The sequence below is a fragment of the Colletes gigas genome, unplaced genomic scaffold (genome assembly GCF_013123115.1).
Source record: "Colletes gigas isolate AHSC1104 unplaced genomic scaffold, ASM1312311v1 Colletes_gigas_Sc00003, whole genome shotgun sequence".
NCBI classification, from domain to species: Eukaryota; Metazoa; Arthropoda; class Insecta; order Hymenoptera; family Colletidae; genus Colletes; species Colletes gigas.
In genome coordinates this window covers 6,237,281-6,259,908 of record NW_025106632.1, presented here as the reverse complement: position 1 = coordinate 6,259,908, position 22,628 = coordinate 6,237,281, and the positions used below count along the sequence as shown (strand labels likewise).

The 22,628-nt window shown below is 35.5% G+C and overlaps 1 protein-coding gene across 7 annotated transcripts in view; it reads left to right on the top strand.

Annotated features, from left to right (window-relative positions):
* Positions 1-1,887: 1,887 nt before the first annotated feature.
* The window catches only part of LOC122404905 (guanine nucleotide-binding protein G(q) subunit alpha), a 55,321-nt gene continuing 34,580 nt past the window's right edge, over positions 1,888-22,628 (top strand). For all 7 annotated transcript variants that reach the window (XM_043409258.1, XM_043409255.1, XM_043409259.1 and 4 more), the window contains exon 1: positions 1,888-3,859. In XM_043409258.1, coding sequence (XP_043265193.1) covers positions 3,742-3,859 — 118 coding nt within the window. In that variant the 5' untranslated portion in view covers positions 1,888-3,741. The remainder of the gene's footprint in view (positions 3,860-22,628) is intronic.

Genomic DNA, 22,628 nt, shown 5'->3' with positions numbered 1-22,628 from the left:
ACTATGGACAATCTTTGCAAGTATCTCAATCAGCTGTACATAGAGTATGTAACGTTAGTCATTGGTTGATACTTCCTCAAACTTGTTCGACAAACCTGAGTCGATGCATTTAATAATACAGCTACAACAGGTATATCAAGATTTCATTCTCTGACATTAAATATTAATGTTGATACATCTTTTCTTTATTTAATATATTATGTGTAACAGTTGGAAAATCAAAGCAAAATAAGTTTAGCGTCTTAAAAGATTTAGTGGAACATTGTTCCAAAGATATAGTGCTTTCCAAATATTTGTACGGGCTAATGAATGAGAACTATACGAAGAAGAAAGACTTCTATATAGTGACAAAGAATTTTAGAACAGATAACACTGTTTTAAATGACTATCAACAAAGTAGACATATGTTAGATTTGGAATTGCCAAAAGCAATAAACACATATGATGTTGTTTGTAAAAACTTGTTTAGTTTCATTTATTGTTGGGTATAAACATTAACTATAATATTGTAGATAGTTGACAGCGGTCGAAGAAGGTCTCAAGAAATTTAGGGAATTTTAGAATGACACAAATGATAACGAAATTGTAACATTGTTTAGGTTGATCGGAGAAAAGCTTTGCAAAGATGATTCAAATTCATAGGATCACCTTTTGTCAAAATTCGATATATGCCAAAAATGTAAGATACATTGTATCCATGAGAAATGATGCAAAAAAGAAAACTCCATTGATAGTATAGTAATAGTTCTCAATCTATGAAATGCAGTATATACAAATTATGGACTTCACGAAGCCATATACTATGGCTTTAATCCTGTTAACAAACGAGCCAAGGTCTGACCATGTCAATGACATCTAGATTGTAAGGATATACTCCACATATTAACATTCTCTGTTATGTGTGTAAAGCTATTTTTTTTATTTTATATAATAACTGTATTGATTTTCTAAATTTTACGTTGTTAATAATAATGCTCAAATACTAGTTTTGTTAGTTTTCGTGCAAAATTTATGTAAGTTTATGATGTCTTAGAAATATATGCAATTAATACCAATCTAATACTAAATTTTGTTAATAAAGTTCTTATTCATACATGAATTTTGGAGAAAACTATTAGCTACTGGAAAAGATTCGTGCAGATTTATACTATAAACTTAAAAGTTCTAAAATTTTTTCTGAAAAAAATTAGGTGAAGGCTATTTTGACTTATGTCTAGAAAGTCTGTTATAGACGAGGTGGTGGTCACGAAAATAGAGGTTCAAACTGTAGGGAGGATTATTCATGTAATTCTTTATTTTTGATAATGAATGGACGCCTTGAAAACGACTCGTTGTCTAGCATTTCATTATTTATTTAAATCATTTGAATTGTTTTTGTTTTGTCCATTCGTTCAATGAACTTGGTCTTGCTGCGACTATAGGCTGAACGATCAAGTTGAAACTCGTGAAGCAAAAAGGTTAGACATTTTCATGTTTTCGCTCGCCATATTTATCTCTGTATTTAGAATACAACATCGAAGTAAATTGAGAAACTAGACGGTCTAAACATTCCATAGTCACTAGTATTGTCATACCGTTCTTTATAAATAACAGTAGAAAGTTACTTCATATTCAACAATGACGGAAAGCATGAACATTTTGCGGTACATAATATACGAACAAAGAATTCTTCTCTAGGTTAGAAGACCCCGTTAATGATAACATAAAATGCATTATGGAGATTTTTCTTATTCGCGAGCTCGCAGACCTCCCGCTGATATAACGAATCATCGATGAAAATTTTTAAATTCCGGAAACGAACCACGGTCCGCGAAAATGGCGCGGCCAATCGGATATACATAATCCATGGCCGATCCCATAATTTCGACAGTATATTTTTAATAGAAACTGACACGTATCGCTGGGACGTGCAAGATGCAGTCGCGCCGGATATACTGAGCCGTTTTAAGGAAAGTATCGATGTCCAGAGGAAGGTCGTGAAAATGTACGTACTTACGAGGTTGAGCACGGCATGAGCGTAACCGGCGCGAGGGAGCGAAAGAGTGAGAAAGAGCAAAGGTAAGCCGGATACTAGAAAGAAATACCGTTCGGGAGAACGAGCGGGTTGGCGATTCGGCGATAGAGAAGCGTAAGAAAGGAAAGAAGATAGAAAGATCGGAGCAGAGCGGCGGCCGTGTCGCTGCGAGCTGTCAGAATCGGTCGGTTGTACAGAGACGAGAGTGTATAACCTATATCCGATACGCCGCGGCGCTGTTACATTCTCCGTGCCTCCTCCCCGGCGGGTGGCGGCCGCACCTCCTCCTTCTCACCGATTTTAATCTCGTTAGCGGACACGTGCGCGCCCCCGCGCCTACAGACCGCTATACGACGACGTACTGTGTCGGGGCTTCGCCAATCTGGTTTGGTCTAACAGGATTCTCGAGCGACCGAGGGTTGATAAAAGGCTGCGTACTGAGCGGGCGCGGCGCGAATCGCAGGAGGAGTTGCTCCGTTCGAGGTGGTGCAAGCGCTCCGTGCAGCAGCGGCAATAACAGCAGACGACCTCGTCATCATCTTCTGTTCTGTCGTCCCCCCGGTTCGTTGTTTCCGTCTACGTCGTCCCCGTAATCTTGTCTTGTCGTTTGGCATACGTCGGCCGTCGCGTGTGCGCGCACACGGTGCATATTCAGTGCGAATCCATCCCGTCGCGTGTGCGATACAGAAAGAGCGAGCCGTAGAGAGAATCGAAGAAAAAAGAGAGACAGGGAACGGTAAAGAAACAGAGAGGGGGTGAGAGAGAGAAAGAGGATCGAGGGCGAGAGGAGGAAAGAGATAGAGCGCCGGTGGGTTACCACACCCAACCGCGCCGGGAACCGAGTGAACGAGTGAACGAGTCGTACGAGAGCTCTCTCGCGAGGTACAGCGAGGGACCTAGGGACCGACGATCGAGATTCGACGGAGCACGGTCGGGACTCTAGATCTCGATCCAACCGGACCTCGCTCCCGTGGAATTCGTCTCTCGCACGGGAATCGTCGAAATCCGCGCCGCGAGCGAATCGCTCGGACCGTGTGTGTGCGCGCGTGTCTCATCTCGTTTCGTCGACCTCTGTCGCGAGTGCGTCTCGGCGACGAAAACGTGGTTCGAAATCGCACGTCGTCGTAGCAAGGTACGAGAGAGAAATTAACGAGAAGCGAAATAGGAGAGGAGAAACAAGAGGGCAGACAAGCTGCCGGCCGAAGTTCGTGCGTGTGCGTACATGTGTTGATGTGTCGCTGGCGTCGTCGAGCCCTGCCAAGAGTGTTCCGTCGCCGCGTGTACCGACGTCGTTGAGAATACGAGGGATCTAACCGTAGACGCGGTCGAGTCCTACGTCGTCGTCGCCCGTGGACAAGTGGTTGTGTGAAGCGTGGTGGTGAACGGGGGTAGTGTTTGGTGCGGACGATCGTGAAAAAGGGTTTCTTCGTCGGTCTCGTCGTTACGAGGTGCGAAAGGGGAACCACGAGGACGGCGACGAGGCATCGTCGCTTGTTCGCGGTGGCAAGGTAATATCGGCCCGACGACGATACCGTGCAGTCGAGCCTGCTGCCGTCCACAACAAACCTCGTCGCTCGGCGATCTCTCGCTACCACCGCAAATCGCTTCTTCCCTCTTTCCCTTCCTCCCTTCCTCCCCCTCTTCCTTTTCCTTTTCCTTCTCCTGTTCCTTCTCATTTTTTCCCTCTCTCGCTCCTTCGTACGTCGAGGATCCTGCCGTCCTGAGCCATGGCGTGCTGCCTGTCGGAAGAGGCGAAGGAGCAGAAACGTATCAATCAGGAGATCGAGCGGCAACTTCGAAAGGACAAGCGCGATGCCAGGCGGGAACTCAAGCTGCTTCTTCTCGGTGAGTTTTTCGGAAATCTTGCTCTCGCGATCCCCGCTGATCGTTGCCCTCTTCCCGATAACCACGACGCCATTCTATCTCCGTACCCGTTCTCGCGTGCCCCGTTGTTGTCGATCGAATTCGTCCGGGTGTGCCGTCAGTTTCTTTCTGTCTGGCGGACACGTTCGTTTTCATTCACGCGACTCAGCAGATGTCGTGCTCCTCGGCGAGATCGCCGTTCGTACCTGAGACCCGATCCGCGGAGCACGAGTGCAGTTGACCCAGTCTATATAGCCCGGCGTGCGCTTGACAGCTCACGACCATAGTCGTTACACGATACTGTCCCGGAGCTTCCTGCAGGCCCCTCTATACGTCGCTGCGTTTACCGAACCTCGGAAACGCGTTGTTTCGCCGTCTTTTCACACGTTTACTGCCATGGCGGTCACCGGTGACCGGCGCCTATAACTCGTTGCGATATCGTTTACCGTTAGAAATTGTAAATAACGCTACTTGACACGGTCGTGTTATCGAATATTTTTACGGTCAACGTGTGAAAATCGCGAGCCCTCTAGACTGTCCGCGATCACGCCATAGATTTCTTGGCCCCAGCGGCGCGTAAAGACGCGAACGGTTTTAGAAAATTGCCAAGATATTAAAAGCCGCTTTATTATTATCGCTGCCGTTGCTTTGTGGACCGACGATCGAACAGATCGATTATCCCGTGCGAGAAATTATCGCGGTATGATTTTTTATAACGCTCGCGTCTCGCTCGACGGCTATGGAAACTCTGCGGAGTTTTAACGGATCAGACGGAACGGCATTGTAAGGAAATATTTTTTTTTATCGAAGATAAAAGCCAACTCGACGCTGCGTGTCATCCGTAATCCACGCTATCAGCCGAGGGAATGCTTTATGATCGGGAGGAGAGTCTATTCTAAAATTAGTCACAGTTATCGAGGAGTTTAGGCTGATCTTACGCGTGTTTGTATATCTTATCCATCTGCCTGTTTCGTTTCGATTTTTAACGCCGCAGGAATGCGAGCCTCGATTCGTCCACTGGCATAATTGCGATTTTTATCACCTTTCATCCTTGTATCGACAATTGTGTATTCGGGGCTATTCTTTTTCCATAATTAACAAATTTTTAACGTTCTTCAAACTGTCAAGAAACTACAAAAGTTATAATTACAGTTAAATCTATTATAAACAACACCATAAGAATGTTTTATCTCCAAATTACATAGAATATGAAATTTTTTATAAAAAACTATCTACTTTTACTGACTTTTTGTCGTTGACAATTGTGCATTTTTTGACTGAATTCTGTTAACTTTTTTTTTTTTTTCATTTCCATCTAATTGTACCCATAGAAGATGTGGAATATTGTGTGTGTTATTTGCGCGCTCAGGGAACCATAATACACGTCCGTTATTTGTTTTTCTTTGTATCATTGTTACCAATATGGTGCCCTGCAGTTCTTCCAGCAAACATAGAGAATTTAATCTGGAGGTCAAAGGGAGAAAGAAAAGCTACGCGTAGTTCGCGCATAAATGTGTCGTTGTAAAATTAAAAACGAAATTACACGATTTTTTACGCGTGGGTGACTTTAAAACAAAAAGTTTAGCGAATTGAAATAGCAGTTATTGAAACTCGGCAGAATACTGGGGAACTTTGTAGAGTAATAAATTCAATTGTTTACCTGCATCCAGGCAGAAGGGCATTATTTTGAGGTTAGATTTTAAAAATAGCGTGGAATTGTAGTTTTATCGGGATTTAAAGTAGTGTGAGTTATTATTTCTCATTTCAGTAATTGCCCAATTAAAATCTCATTAACTCGATTAAGGAAACTTTAAATTAGATTTTCCTCAAAAATCGTTTTTTCGATTAAGATAATATTCTCTTATGGAAATTTTTAAATATGTTTTAGAACACACATTTTCCAATGTCGGACGGTAAAAATGATCGAATATCATTTTGTACCAAGAATATAACGCTATTTCCGGCACGTGGAGCGGTTGGAACAATTATAGCGATAGTTCGTGTTAAGAAATACAAGGTGTTTCATAATTCATGATACAGCTGTAAAGTGGATGATACCTCGCCTACAAATAAGTCGAAAGTTTAGAATCTAATTATTCTCGTGCAAGCTTTCATTTTCAATTAATTTTTTGATCGCTTATTTGGTTAAAATTTCTATCGTGTTTATAGAAAATATATCGAATTGTTGATTCATAACCTCAAAGCTATCTCCTAAACAGAAATACTGGAAAAATCGTGTTATTAGAAAAAAGAATTTTATAATAATTTTATTAATTAAATTTGCTAATCGATAATTTATTTACAAACTGATGATAAGAATGCAACTTTCTTAATTGTCAGAAGCCATTTTTTGTCGGGACGTCGATAAAATGCGATTAGGTGTTTTGTGAGAATGGTTTCTGATAAATTATTGATCATTTTGATCGGGAAGTTTTTAAATATTAAATTACATATTACGCAAGCATTCTGATATTTTGTAAAGCAGATTAAATAACGATTATCCAAAAAACGAATTATTTCGCGTTTTGGGATTATTTTTTTACCCCTAGAAATTGATTTTTTTAGGACTTTTTGTACAGCTTGATTTGGAGAACACAAAATATCGAAATTTATATGAAACGTTGAAACTTTTGAAATATTGAATACGATACCGACCGCGATAATGTTATTTGATTAGGCGATTGCACAGAAAAAATTCCTAGCTCGAGTAGTTCGAATATTCGAACCGAGCCGAGCACTCGAGTATATTGAGTGTCAGAGAAAAATCAGCGATTACAATTTATCGCGAAAATGCACGGGACGTATTATTATTTAGCTTTACGCCTCGTAACGATGTTCAGACAATTAAAAGCGGGAAAGTCTTTCGGCCGGTTTGGCGGAATAAATCTTTAAATAATCGGTTAACATAGAAATGCCAACTTTTCGCGTTCCAAAAATATTCGGACATCTGGTATGTTTGGCAAGTTATTAGCTGTAAGGTATTTTTCAGCGACAGAATAAGGGACTCGCTTCTTTCGAGCGTTGTAAAAAAAGAAATAAATCCCGTTAATGAGATATGTAAATTACTGTATAAATGGTTAATAATTTTATTGAAAAATAAATTTTTATTGCCAATTGAAAATCAATCAAAATAAGACTTTCGTATCTGATTTTTTTACATTATTTAGTAATTTTTTTTTTATCGAAATAAAATAAATTAACAAATATTTAGTTTATTGATACATTGTTCATAATAGTAAATATTGAGAGAAATATTTTTGCTTTTGATCATAATAATTTTTCTCTTTTAGTTGAATATATTTATAGGTATGAATCTGAATTAGGTTTTAGTTTTGTTAGAGATTGTTTAATAGTTTAATATTGTTAAGAAATTTAACTAGTTCGCCCCTGGGAAAATTATAATTTATGACCTGCAATTAAATCTACACTATGATCACTTGAGGTAACCTAATTTTTGTACAAATAGATTTTGAAAAATTGTATTAGAAGAAAGTAGAGCCAAATAAATACATGTGTGTATAATATTCATTTTTAATTGTTTGTGCGGATTCAAGATTAGCAGTTAAATATTATCGTGATTAGATGAGTATTTATCGAACCATGCGGAGCTACTTAATAAGCTTAATTTGCTGCTCTTATGGTCTAATAAATACACATCCAATAACACATTATTAGTAGTAACCAAAGAAGAAATGAATTTGTTGAATCTATCTGAACATTATTCCAATTAATTTGCAACAACCAACAATATTTAAAAAACAATTTTTCAGTACCTTTCTAGAAAATGTGCAAATATATTTAATTATAACGAGACACCTGTTAAACAAAATTTTTTGTTTTAAATAACATTATTTCGCTTCTTTGAAGATTCTTGAAATTATTTTAGACGGACGAAATAAAATTTGATACAAATTTTGAATCGGTGCCATTTTGAAGATCGAGGTTAGGTTAAATCGAAGATCGGTTTATGGACAAAATTTCGTATATAGTTAAATAAAAAAGCCTGAAACATAAAATGGAATAGAATTTATTACACTTAGTAGAAAATAAAATCAAAAAGTTGATAAAGAGGGCGCCACTGCCTAATGGGTAATAATCGTTTTAAAAAAATTAAGTTTTTATTTGGATATATTTTTTGTACAGAAATGTATAATTCAATAAGTTCAATTGATTTCAAGTTATTCGAATTCTTGACCTAAGAGTCATTAAATAATCGTTAACCAAATGTAATTAATTTATGCGTTAAAACTTTCTACTATAAAGGTGTCTAATAGTCCCCCAGAGGCAAAAAGCCCAAAAATGGAATATCTAAAGTAAACATTGCATTAATATTAGATTTACGAAACCTATCAATTTTTAACAAGTTTCAGATTCCATAGTTAATTTTACAAAATTAAATATACCAAAATTGTGTTAATATTTGTAATAGTTATCTATTTATCACTCGAAGAAGTAAACAATTCTATAACCTTTTACTTTATACAGTCGCCATTTTGTTAAAAAATTTTCCTTTCATTTTGTTTCGGACGATACCTGCTGATCTATAAATTAATATCATTTTTTATTCCTTTATTTCGAATGCATAGAACATGCGATTATTTAAATAATAATGACAATAGTGTAATAAATATTTTGTACCAAAGATCGCTCTAAAAACGATGGATCTTAATGGAAATAATACCCCTATTAAGATCTTCACTGAATTCGTTGTAACTCCCATAATTTTTATTATTTTTCACAAAGAAAATTGTGGATATTGTTGAAACATAGAGTAAAAACTATAGATTCCAATTAAATGGAAAAAATAGTTTAATAGAAATTTCTAAAAAATTATTTAAAAATTGCCGCCCAGGCGGGAATACCCCCTTAACCCTTAACTTTGACTTCTCAAAAACTACATTAATTTATTACATTAAAATAAAAAGAATTACACAGAGAATTTTGTATATTTTGGACGTTGAAATGCCCCCCGATGCTAATTGCATTCTGTAAACATATACCAGTTGAGGCTCAATGGGACAAAACTTTTACTCGTAATTGTTGAATTTTAAAAATGTTCCGGGAAACTGGCCTATAACACGAGGCGTAACAGAATCGGTAACGCGATACACGTCTGTCGGTTTGAAATCCCTTTGTCGCGATACTTCTCGGCTTGCTTACGATCTGGGAAGTCGGTGCCCGTACACGCATTGTTCTCCCGAGCCTTTCACGCTTTTGTGACTTACGATTCACGGCGAGTGTGCGTATTTACCTACCTATTCCGCAAAACGAAACCCGACCTGAGCGTGCTCGAAGCAATTTTTTTTTTATCGAGTGTCGACGTACACAAGCGTGCCGATCCTCCTCTTTAGCGCGAACATCGTTTTTATCTCTCTCTTTCTCTCTCTCTCTCTCTCTCTCTCTCTCTCTCTCTCTCCGTTCCTCCATTTTTATTTTTCTACACGAAGCTTCGTTAAAAATCCGCACGTCGGCGTGTATCGTTTTACACAAAACCGAAACGTTGAAGTTCCAAACGAAACACGTGTTCGTCGTAGTCCGGACGATTCAAGGGACATGGAAAACGCGGTATTAACTCGTTATTAGTCCGTTAGGGGGACAAGGGCAACTCGTGACGAAACAGTCCTTAATTTTACAGGCCTGCGTGTGCCGCGGCGAGTGTGACTGACCGTAAGCGAACGAGACGACGACAGATCATAAATTTCGCTCGAGAGTACGGGGCGGCTGCAATTCTAACCTAAATGTTTTCTCTCGCTCGAATGCCACGCACGAACGAAACTCGTCCCGATTTCAATCTTCTGTCGTTCATTATTTTGCGAATAATAACTTAGTTGTGCACGTGTGTGTGTATTGTTATTGTCGAGTGAATCATCGTAGAATCTCAAACCTAACCTCGCTAACAGTAGAGAGGAAAACTGAAATTGAGAAGCATCCATCTTCAATTTAGCAGATCATTATCAGAGGGAAATTAATTAACAAGACATGCAACTAAAGTAGATCACAAATTATAGTAAAGGAAAGGGAGAATGCGCAAATTTGTAGACTTGGAAAACGACCTCTACGCGGTGGTTTTCGGAACTGCGATGAGAGATCTCGCGAATTTGTTACTGTATACATTTGAGGCTAGTAAAGACTGGTTAATTAAATTTTAGGGATCACAGTGAATCACATAACACACTTGAGGTGGAAAAAATGAAAAAGGACTAACAGTAAGTTACAAATAAAAAAACCAAAGGCACTCAAGTATTTAAGAACACTTTCTGTAATCTGTGAGAAAATATCGTTCGGAAAAATAGAGAAGCGACAAAGTATTTTATTACAATCGAAATCGCCGAAGTCTCGAGTGAATTTTACGACTCGTCGATCCTCGTTCATTCGCAGTCTGTCGCACTTGTCGTGGGAATTAAAAAAGCAGTGGAGGGGGATAATCAGACTACTTATACCGAAACGACGTTCGACGACTTATAACGAGACAATACTGTATTTTTGAATACTGCAAATAAACTTGCAACATTCGAGTACAATAATATTCAGTTTAACAAAGAAAATACGTTCTTCAAATTTGAAACACTGAACAATCTATGCTTCTTAGGTTAGCTTGTCTTTCGTAATGTATTCTGTGATTAATGTTACTCGAAAATTGAGTTTATAATTTTCAATATTTTTACCCGACAGTTACCGAAATGGTAAAAATATTTTGGCTCGTGTAAATTTTCATGAAAATTGAATTTTTTAATTCGTGGAAATTTCGTCCGAGTAAACCGATTGCCTAATCGTGGACACAGCGTACTCGTGTTTGCGTTCTTCCTTATGCGCGCGTGTTAGCACGGTTTTATCTAATTTCACGTTTCCCTGAGATAATGACCTAGAAAATGGCTGTTGCGAATCCGAAGCGAGTAAAGCGACCAAGGTTTTTAACAAACCTCGAACTATACGACATAACCTCTACGATCTGTGTAGTAGTTTTGGGTAAGGCCACTGTTAACATGAACGTATTTGTTGGGACTTATTATTACTTTAATAATGCTTTTATATTACATAGTAGAACTTTTACGAAAAAAAGGCATGATGTTTCGCCATCGAGTGCTATGAACATTTCAGTCGTCGCGCGAGGAAGTCCCATTCGGATAAGTCTGATAGATGGCGACACTGCATTCCTCAACAATCTGTGGCGATTGGCCATGGGTTTTAAGATCATTTTTTCAAAACAATATCGTTTAATAAACTCGCTATATCGATCTATGCTTAAACGGTTCTCGTGACAATTAGCGACATCTGTTAAAAAAACATTGCAAATGGCGTGGCTCTGATGCAACAAGCGGATCATGAGAGAGGCGTTGCAGCTGAGAGCATTTACAATAATACTTTTTCTTTATGATACGTTTGAAACAGAATAGTCATATTCTTCGCTAATTTGAAATATGTTAGTTTACATTTAATAAATGGCGCTGTAATTGTCGAAGTTAGTGTTATTTTTCAATTCAATCACATTTTCAGAAAACAGAAAAAATCGAAAGCAACGTAGAGGTTAATGTTTTATAGATATTAGGACATAATGGAATATGTTTGAATATTTGAGTACAATAATATCCAGCTTAGCGCAGATACGTTCTTAAAATTTAGAACGCTAAACGAAACAGCGCTAAGCGAAATCATTTTAACGTTACGTAAATAAGGATAGGTGAAAACACAAACATACTTACAGTGGATGTGGCTAAATTTAAAGAAGCTCCTACATATATCAGTTCGACGTTCACCTAACAACCATAGTTGTAATTTCATATTGTGGGAAATACTCTTCTTTTTTTTAATTTGTAAAAAAATCACCGTACCTATTTTTTACAAGCTCAGACCACAATAAAATTATTAAATAACACGAGTGCGAAGTACACGTGAATTTGGTACAAATCGCGTGATAAAAAAAATTCCAAAAAATTCCATACAGATTTATTGTAGACACTGGGTATTTTCTGATTTAGACCCCAATAAAATTAACGCGGGTCTGGAAAAATTCTAAGAGTACAAATGGATTTGATGTAAACCGCGTAATAAAAAAAAATTTCGAAAAGTTCCCTAGAGATTTAATAATAAAATTGAAGTAGCTTATCATCAAAGGCTGAGGTCACGTTCCAGAAGGTCGCTGTCGGTTTTAAAGGAAAAAAAAAAAAAAAAAACTGTCGTCGCTAATCGTCCATTTTGCGCAACACACGGATATATTTACGTGTACTTAATAATTAATCGCGTGTACTTTATGCTTAGGGAATAAAATTAAATCTTACATTCAAATATCGTTATTCGAGTATTCGAATACAATCGAGTTGAGTCAAATAATTTATTTGTTTGTTCGCAAAATAATTTTGTATAAAGTTTAAAATAATTTATTTGCTCGTAATTTTAAAACTTAAGAAAAACCGTGAATTAATAATAAATTTTTCGGAATCTGAAAATTTATTTTTAACCCCCCTACACATTTTACAATGATTTTTGGATTTTAATATAAACTATATCATTCGGTACTTAACCGAAATTAAATTTAATAAAAATTAGTTAACTTTAATAATATAGATTTAAATTTATGTAAACTTAGGTGAAAAAATTGATGTCTGTTTTGAAGGTATGTAAAAATTTTCAAAAATTAGCGCGGTTTATCGAGAACACGTGAAAAACAATTTTTACAAATTTCACTAAAGAAATTTTAGTACGCACGTTGTCTTATTCCGAAAAATAATTAATTCGTGATACATTAATATTTATTTAATTTAATGGAGATTTGATATTATAATGTATTATTTTGATTCGTTAAAATATAATAATCTCGTAGCTCTGTAAATTGACCCACTTATTGTTTAGCATCAACATTAATTAATTCATGCATATACAATATAAATAAACAAGAAATAATTTCTCTTTTGTAGGGTAAAACAAAATTTATGCAACAAGGGATCAAAATCATTATGGTTCGCTATTGTTTAAATAATAACACACACAAACACATTGTGTTATAATATATAAACATACTTGATCAAGTATTCAAATAATGTAACGATGTGATTAAAGTCGGGGACTCTCGATTCGTTTTTTTTTTTTTATTATTTTCTTAACGTTAACATTAAAATTCATTTTCTAGCTGGAAAATATTCCAAGAACCTGCTTTCATAGAATTCATGTGAAAAATTATGGCGCGAAACATTTTCAAATTTACAAAAAGGAGGGAAAAATGGTGGTTTGGACCAAATGAGCCAATATAATGTTTTTTTTATAAAGAAAATAAAAACAGAAAATTCGTTGTAAACAGTTCACAATGTTGTCAATGTTGACATAAGAGAATTAGAAAAATAAAAATAATTATTTAATTTTGAATCCAAATAATAAAATAACCTAAACAAAAATTATCAGTCCGTTTAAATAAATTAACATATATAACTATTTCAAATAATAGCCAGTAACATTATCTAGTCAAATGAGATAATATATTATTTTAAATTTTATTTTTTAATTAAACTATTTACATTATGTCTAAGCCTGTTTCATATTGGGTCAACTGATCCTACTGATTATTTAGTAATCGGTAGTCTATATAATTCTAACTCTGATACCATTTTACTTTACGTTTTCCATTATCGTACGCTACAATTTATTTACCTCGACCCCAGATTCCTCTCTATCTCTTGCTGTTTTCGTTTCCAACTCGTAAGCAGACGCGATAACGCGGTTCCTAGGTTTTTCTCGAGCCCCTTCGAACTTTTCGGCCGTCGCGAAACATGGCGATTCGACGCTGGGTAATCGGGCGTTAATTAAATCGAATTCCCCCAGTCGCGTAACGAGTAATGGAGCCCGGGCGTAATTATCTGGTTACCGTTAGTCGCGGTTATCACGACGTTCGCGATGGCCTTTTCCTGTGTCGATGAACTTCAAAATTGCCGAAACACGGGAACAATGCCATCGTGTCCTAAACGGAAACGCCAGACAGATTTTTTTTTAATATTTTAAGGGTCTTATGAGAGCGATTCGATATTGGAAGTCGGTCGAGGATCGTATACAGGGTGTTCAGACAACCCTGGGAAAAATTTTAATGGGGGATTCTAGAGGCCAAAATAAGACGAAAATCAAGAATACCAATTTCTCGATAAAGGCTTCGTTAAAAAGTTATTAACGTTTAAAGTTCCGTTATGGCGCGCACGTAGTCTCACAAGCGGAATTTTAAACGTTAATAACTTCTTAACGAAGCCTCAGTCAAGAAATTGATATTCTTGATTTTCGTCTTATTTTGGCCTCTAGAATCTCCCATTAAAATTTTTCCCAGGTTTGATCGAACACCCTGTATATGCAGACGGAAGGTCGAGTGCTTGCGAGAAGAGCGGTCCCTCTGGCGGCGAGTAAGCGATGAACCCAACAGTATCGAAATCTAATGAATTAGTACTGTTTCCTGAATGTCCATCAACCTAAAAAATAAAAATCTTAGTGAAATTTAATGAAAATTGTAATTCGTAAGAGTCTTTAAATTTAAACGATTTAAAACTACCATTTTCACTGCAAGAAATTGCTTTTCCTCAGATGTTTTAACAATTCCGTTTTTTTTTTATTTTTAAATCAAGAGTATTTCTTTGCAGCGAGAAACAATGCTTTCATTAATATTTACTGTACATAATATGTTTAAGTAGTAATGCTGAATGAAATGAATAAAATGTTTATACAAAATCACTTCCCCCTTCGGACCACTTTTCATATTATTATTGTTTAAAGTCGTCCAGTGTAGCTACGCTACATAACCATTCGTTCGTGCAGAACGAAATATTTCCAGACGACTTTTTACATATGTTATAGTTACTGTTAAGTGTTTGTTCTTTTATCGGTTTGAAGTTTAGTTTTGTAACGGCTGGTCGTACAGGTAAAGAAAATATTCGACGAGATAACGGTCAGCGCGGTTTATGACTCACGCGGTAACGAAAGATATTTTTGAGGAAATGTTTTCCACGTGAATAAAAGAATGATTAAGTACTAGGTTAGGTTAGGTCAGGTTAGGTTTGGGTTAGATTAGGTTAGGTTAGGTTAGGTCTGGGTTAGGTTACGAAAATAAGTACTGAAACAAATTTTAGGTTATGTAGTGACAGGATTTACGATTATGACGCTAGAAAAATTAATTCTCGAGTTAAGACGAGAGTTTCTAGTTGACGCGCCGCGTTCGCGGGGACCACTGCTCCCAGTAATCTATCAGACACTCGCGTAAAAAAGTTACTAAGGTGGACAGTCTTGCCCAGAGTGACAGCCCAACGACGTTTCAAGAGTTAGAGGTGTAACTAAATCCGTGGAACACGAAAATTCAGTTCTTTATATACCCGAAAACGCACCCGTCCAGTGGTGGGGAATTACCATATAAGGCAGTGAAACTGGGCCGGTTGCTCGCACATTGCATGAGTCAACCCCCATCCGGCGGGGGGGATGAACGCTAGATGATCGGGCCAACGCCCAAGCCACCAAACGTTTCGGTCCCGTATTCGATACACACGTAACAGGAGAATGAAATTCTTTTTCTATTATTTTTTCGATTTATATATTTCTGCATTGAATCATTGAATATAGGATAAATGTGCCTGTGTGAATTTTTTTCTCGAAAGTGGGTAGGATTTCGGGGGTATGTCTATTCACAAAAAATGATTATAATTGACCCCTGCAACCAAAAATAATTTTTCCAAGACGATTCGAAATTCTTTCTCTCACCCAAAACTTTCAGCAGATACTCGAATTTTTTTCTCGAAAGTGGGTAGGATTTCGGGGGTATGTCTGTTCACCAAAAATGATTATAATTGACCCCTGCAACCAAAAATAATTTTTCCAAGACGATTCGAAATTCTTTCTCCCACCCAAAACTTTCAGCAGATACTCGAATTTTTTTCTCGAAAGTGGGTAGGATTTCGGAGGTATGTCTATTCACAAAAAATGATTGTAATCAACCCCTGCAACTAAAAATAATTTTTTTAGACCGATTTGAAATTTTTTAATTTTTATCGTAAATTTTCACACCTTCTCGAATTTTTTTCTCAAAAGTGGGTAGGATTTCGGGGGTATGTTTGTTAATAAAAAATAATTATAATTGACCCCTGCAACCAAAAATAATTTTTCCAGAATGATTTGAAATTTTTAAATTTAATTGTTAATAACTTTTTAACGAAGCCTCCATCAACAAATTGGTATTCTTGATTTTCGTCTTATTTTGGCCTCTAGAATCCCCTATTAAAATTTTTCCCGGGGTTGTCCGAACACCCTGTATAGTTACAATACTTTTAACTTGGGGGATTCCCCTTGGAGCCCAGTGAAGCGTGAAACATGTATGCTTCGTAGAAAAACTCAGGCGCTCAGTTTCGTCGTCAGATCTCGTCAATTGGTATTTAAGAAACACAGCTTATTAACACCAGAAAGACACTCTTAAAAATATGCTATTTACCACGTTAAATTATTTAATAATTTAATAGAATATACGATGTATTAAATTCTGACTAAATTAAAATAAATAATTACTGTAAAGTTGTTTCAATGTTTCATAAATTTAAAATTTTTACTAACACATATTCATGGACTTTTTGTTTTAATCTTTTTAACCTAACACAGACATTAACAGTTTCGTGAACACATTGACTGCCACGCCACCTACACATGGGTGACAGGATTTACCACCATAGTACCAGAAAAATTAATTCTCGAGTTAAGACGTTGAGGGAAATAAATTTGGATAGAATTTGTGAATTTTACCAATGTTACAAGAATAAGTCTCGAAACAAATTTTAGGTTATATAGTGACAGGATTTGCGATTATGATACTAGAAAAATTAATTTTCGAGTTAAACCATTGAGGGAAATAAATTTGGATAGAATTTGTGAATTTTAACAAGGTTACAAGAGTAAGTAGCGAAACAAATTTTAGGTTATGTAGCTTACGATGGTCTAAAATAAAAATTTTGCTTTTGCTGACTATTATACGATTTTGGTCTGGCAGTGAACGTGTTAAATCGGTGATTTTAAACGGATGGAGCAGACGAAAAATCATACAGTCATTTTCTTCGACCGTCGTTCGTTCTTTCTCACTCGCTCTCATTCGCTATCCTTTTCTTCGACTGCCGTTCGTTTTTCCTTGTTCGTTCCCGTTCGCTGTCCTTTTCTTCGACTGTCGACTACGGCTGTCGACGAAAGATAAAGGCGACTGCGAGGCTCAATGATATCGCTGTGTATAAACATCTGCTTGTGTTAAATTTCGCTACCACTGTACGAGAAACGAACGTGCCTAACCCCGTAGCCGATGTTCGGTTTTAAGAATACTGTTATTTCTAATTCCGGTGTTCCGCGGACCGAGTGCAGAAATTAGTTTCGAGCATTTAAATCGGACTCTGTTCTTCCGGCGTCCGGCGCGCGGGCAGCGTAGGAGGGAGAACGTAGAATAATTTTCTCGGTCACATTCTCTCATAACTCTATTCATTGTGCACCGATTAAGTCCTTAACCTTTGGCGAAGCGGTATTACCATAATAGTGTCGCCATAGGAGGATTCCTCGCGTGCATATTACACGCTCGATACCGATCCGCGAGCCACAAACTTGCAAAGTCACGTTTCACGATGTTTCCAGGGGATAATTACCATTATTTCGAATACATTAATTGCGGGGAAAAGTATCGTTCGCTTCCGATTCAACGAGGAATACGACGCGGGGAACATCGTTACGTAATAATTCGCGATCCTAGAAATAAATTGGAAACCGAATGCAGCATTGTGGTACTTAACCTCACTTATTGCGATCGAACCTGGACCACTGAATAGTCTTAATGAAATTGTGTTCTCTCTTTAAAATAAGTAAAAAATTATAACAAAGGATGGAAATAAAGCTTTATGTTTTAAACTGTTAGTAACAATGAGACACAAAAAGTATCTGAATCTTCGAGCTCTTTGGAAAATTACGTAAAGTAACGATTTCGTTAGGTATTTCGATCAACCTTGAGTGGTATAATGCTTTTCAGAAATTTAATTGGTATACTGAGGTCTTGATAGACACCTACTAAAGAAAACAGAAAAATGAAAATTACATTTTTATTATATAGTCGATTAGATATTCAATTTACAAGAGTGTTAGTATTTTTTTCATGTTCGTTTTTCAACAGAAGTTTTTCTGTCTATTTACTCATCACTAGACCCACTGAAACAGAAAAAGTCATTATCAATCTTCCAGAGGAAATGACAATAACGTCCTGTCACTTACTCAGTTCTAATCCTAGTCATGTATAAGTCACGTAAGAATTAATAATTAAAGAACCAAATTTACAGTTCAGAAATAATCGGGCTACTGACGCTAACACTTGTTGCGATACAAGTTTTGATACAAGCAACGGATTTAAGCTGCTTAAGTGATGGGTCTAAACGAATAACTCGTTCGACAAAACAACAATGTTTCGTATGAACTTTTCTATTTTTAGAAAATACGCTTCAAACTCAGGCATGAATATTTAAATTAGTTATTAGTTAGTTGTTAGTATTCGATGTTATATATAATTTTCTTAAGTATCAATATTCATTGATTTGTGTGAATTGTTACAAAATTTGTTTCCAAGATTTTCGAAAAATAGAAAACAACTACGGAAAACTGAGGAGTATATTTTCACCGTTAATTTGCTAATTTCGACGAATAGATTTTTATAAAACATTCGAATGTAAAAAAAGTGAAAATGGAACTGTAGAAATATAAAGTATTATTGTTATATAATAATAATTAACAACTTGTTTTATACATGAATGAAAAAAAAAAAGAATAAAATGAATACTTTAAGAATGAGTAATAAATAAAGTATAAATTGGTATTAAATGTGCAATATACGCTTTCGTCGCCAACAAATTTTGAATCTCTCTTATCCATCTTTTTCGATTTAATTTTGAAACATGTGTGATGTGCCCCCTTAAAATGTGGAATAAAATTGTTTCGTATTGTTTGCGCTCGGTTCACGCGAATATCGATTTTCAAAATAAATAAACTATTCGCGCGCCTGACTCATTAAGTCTATTTAATGAATACGTATGCGTTTACACGCAACATTAATTGCTAAAGAAAGGTTCGTAAATTATCGTTTCAATAAACGGACCGACACAAATTTTAATGGATCGAGAGATTTCAAGGTCGATTGCATTTAAATTCTTTTAAGGGCCATCTTTGGGAATTTTTTTCAGGACAACCATTACACTTTTAGAAATGAACTTTCCATCCTTTTTTTTCCTTCGTCTTTCGGCTATACACATGAATTTTTTCATTGCAAACGAATAAAAATTGTAGAAGTTACGTGAGGATAATTGAATAATATTTTCTTCATAATTAATCGACTAAGGATTACACAGGGTGTTCGGACAAACCTGGGAAAAATTTTAATGGGTGATTCTAGAGGCCAAAATAAGACGAAAATCAAGAATACCAATTTGTTGATGGAGGCTTTGTTAAAAAGTTATTAACGTTTAAAGTTCCGCCAGTATTGAATTTTTTTTCTCGAAAATGCGCAGGATTTCGGGGGTATGTCTACTCACCAAAAATGATTATAATTGACCCCCGCAACAGAAAATAATTTTTCTAAGTCGATTTAAAATTTTTTTTTTTCGTCGAAAAATTTCACACATTCTCGAATTTTTTTCTCGAAAGTGCGTAAGATTTCGGGGGTAACTGTAATGACCAAAAATGATTGTAATTGACCCCTTCAACCGAAAATAATTTTTCCAGAACGATTTGAAATTTTTTTTTTCTGTCGAAAAATTTCATACTTTCTCGAATTTTTTTCTAGAAAGTGGGTAGGATTTCGAGAGTATGTCTATTCACCAAAAATGATTGTAATTGACCCACGCAACCGAAAATAATTTTTTTAGAACGATTTGAAAATTTTTTTTTCGTCGAAAAATTTCACACTTTCTCGAATTTTTTTCTCGAAAGTGCGTAAGATTTTGGTGGTAATTGTAATGACCAAAAATGCTTGTAATTGACCACCCTAGTTAAATATATTTTTTTCAGAATGATTTGAAATGTTTTAATTTAATTGTTAATAACTTTTTAACGAAGCCTCCTTCAACAAATTGATATTCTTGATTTTCGTCTTATTTTGGCCTCTAGGGTCACCCATTAAAATTTTTCCCAGGGTTGGCTGAACATAACATTGTCTCGCGTTTTTTATATTTTTCCTATCGTATTAATGATAATTAAATATTAAAAAAATTCAGAATGCGAAATCATATCGAATCAGTGTAATTTACAAATTTAATTTTGTAATTACATACAAAATTATATATTTTTGTAGGGAAATGATTCATTTGTTTAATAGAAAAACTAGATATTTAACAATTTTTGATTACTATTAGTTTCAAAAATATTATGCAAACGATTGATGTTCCTTTGTAGTTTTAAACAACCATACATGAATACCTGTTATAACGAAGTAATTTTCCTGTAATAAAATATATAATGTCTCGTGGAATATAAATTTTCCAATAAACGCACCATAATAGTTTTATACATAGAACAATGGACGAAAATCGATTTATAAGATTTCTTCAAAAGAAAGAACTGGTGCGCGTTTTGCGCCTACGTCATTGCATTTACGACAAAAATTTTATCACAAATACATAATTTTATCATTCAGATATTTTGTTTATTTAAATATAAAACTCATAATAAAAATATCGCTATTATTACTACTTTTAGAGAAGAGAAGGATAATTGTATCATTTTGTTAACCCTTTTTTAAAAAAATTTTCATTTCTATTTATGAGCGCATTTTAAAAATATCGAATCATCACGTAAAACAGAATACAAGTTTTACTAGCGAATTACTGATACAGAGAGTTAAAATTCGTTCGAAAGTATTTTTGGAAACAGCGAAAGAAAGTGTACAGGGCCTATGATTGGATCGGTGTAATTTTGAAGGAAACGAACATCTATAAAAATAGGCACGGGCACTCCTAAATAGCATTTAGTTTTGGGATACCAAATAAATTAACGCCGCGGGGGCCTCGGAGTTATCCCGCATATCGGCGTATAAAGCACGTCGCTATTTTCGTGTACGCAATGTTTGCCGATCAACCGCGAATTCTTCTACTTCTTCTTTCGACGATCTTAATCTTTTTCTCCCTTCGACGAAATTAATTTTAGCACGGCTGTATATCTGCCGCGGCAACGAGGGCACCGGAAACGTGTCGAACTAGAAATCTTTTCAGTGATGATCGCGTTTCACCTCCATGCATTTCTTTCGCACGAAATTGAAATCATGAATGAACCTTCATCTCTCTTTTTTTTAAACATTTAAACATTTCTTTTCGGGGGACCAACAATAACAATAATCCTAAAAATCTGTAGCAAAAAAAACTTAAACAAAATTTGTTATTTCGGTCGAAAATAATAATTGTAAAATTTAAAGATTTTTTAAACAATTTCTAAATTTTTTGCTTATAAAATAATCGTTATCTACTTATAAATGACACTTGTTTTTTCGATTGCATTTTCTATTTTGTGTTACAGTTTATGTTTTATTATTTCGAGGCTTCGTTATAAAGTTATTAAAAAATTAAAATAAAAAATTTCAAATCGTTCTGGAAAAATTATTTTCGGTTCGGGGGGTCAATTATAATCATTTTTGGTGAATACACATACCCCCGAAATCCTACCCGCTTTCGAGAAAAAAATTCGAGGTGTGAAATTTTTCGACGGAAAAAAAAAAATTTCAAATCGTTTTGGAAAAATTATTTTCAATTACAGGGGTCAATTACAATCATTTTTTGCCATTACACATACTCCCGAAATCCTACGCATTTTCGAGACAAAAATTAAAAACGGTCGGAACTTCAAACGTTAATAACTTTTTAACGAAGCCTCCATCAACAAATTAATATTCTTGATTTTCGTCTTATTTTGGCCTCCAGAATCTCCCATTAAAATTTTTCCCATGGTTGTCCGAACACCCTGTATATTGTTTCTGCATTTTAAATGATTTTTAAATTCCGGGGCCAGCGAATTCTGTAATTTTGACAAATGTTTGTTGAATCCACTTGTAACAGTTTAAAGACTGCATATATGTAAAAGCAATTAGTTAATTAAAGTAGTAAGAAATTTTAGGGTTATATTTTAAAGTTTGTTTCGAAGAACACTTCTTTACCGTATATCGGTAACATTATTCGTTCATTTATGTTCGATCGATGCTTGTTCGATACACCTCGAACAATGTATCCGCCGTGGTGTAAAATTCTAAGAATAATTTTTATGCCTCGTACGAACGCACTATGAATGGAACATCATCATTTTGCTTTACGCTTGTCAAGGTGGAACGTTTATGAGTGATTTGCAACTTTTTTAACCCTGTGATGTATTGATTTCCACCACGTGACAAATAATAATATCATTTTGTCCTTATCAAGGTCGAATCTTCTTTTTTAAAAGCACTCCCATTATTAGTATTTTTATCATTGAGAATTTATTATATTAAATTATTTGTACACGAATATTACAAATTTAATGATTTGACAAAATTAAATTTTAACCGTAAACTGCGATTATTGTTGTTGGAATTGTTTCGATTATACATAATTGTATTTACAACGATAATATGACGCAGAACTGCTAATTAGGACACAATTGTCATAATAAATATTTTTTCTATAAATATTGATTAATTTTTAAATAAAAAATATATTCCTTTTTGATTATGATTTTTCTTATTTTGTTTAAATTTGTATTTAATTTACGGTATTAAAAT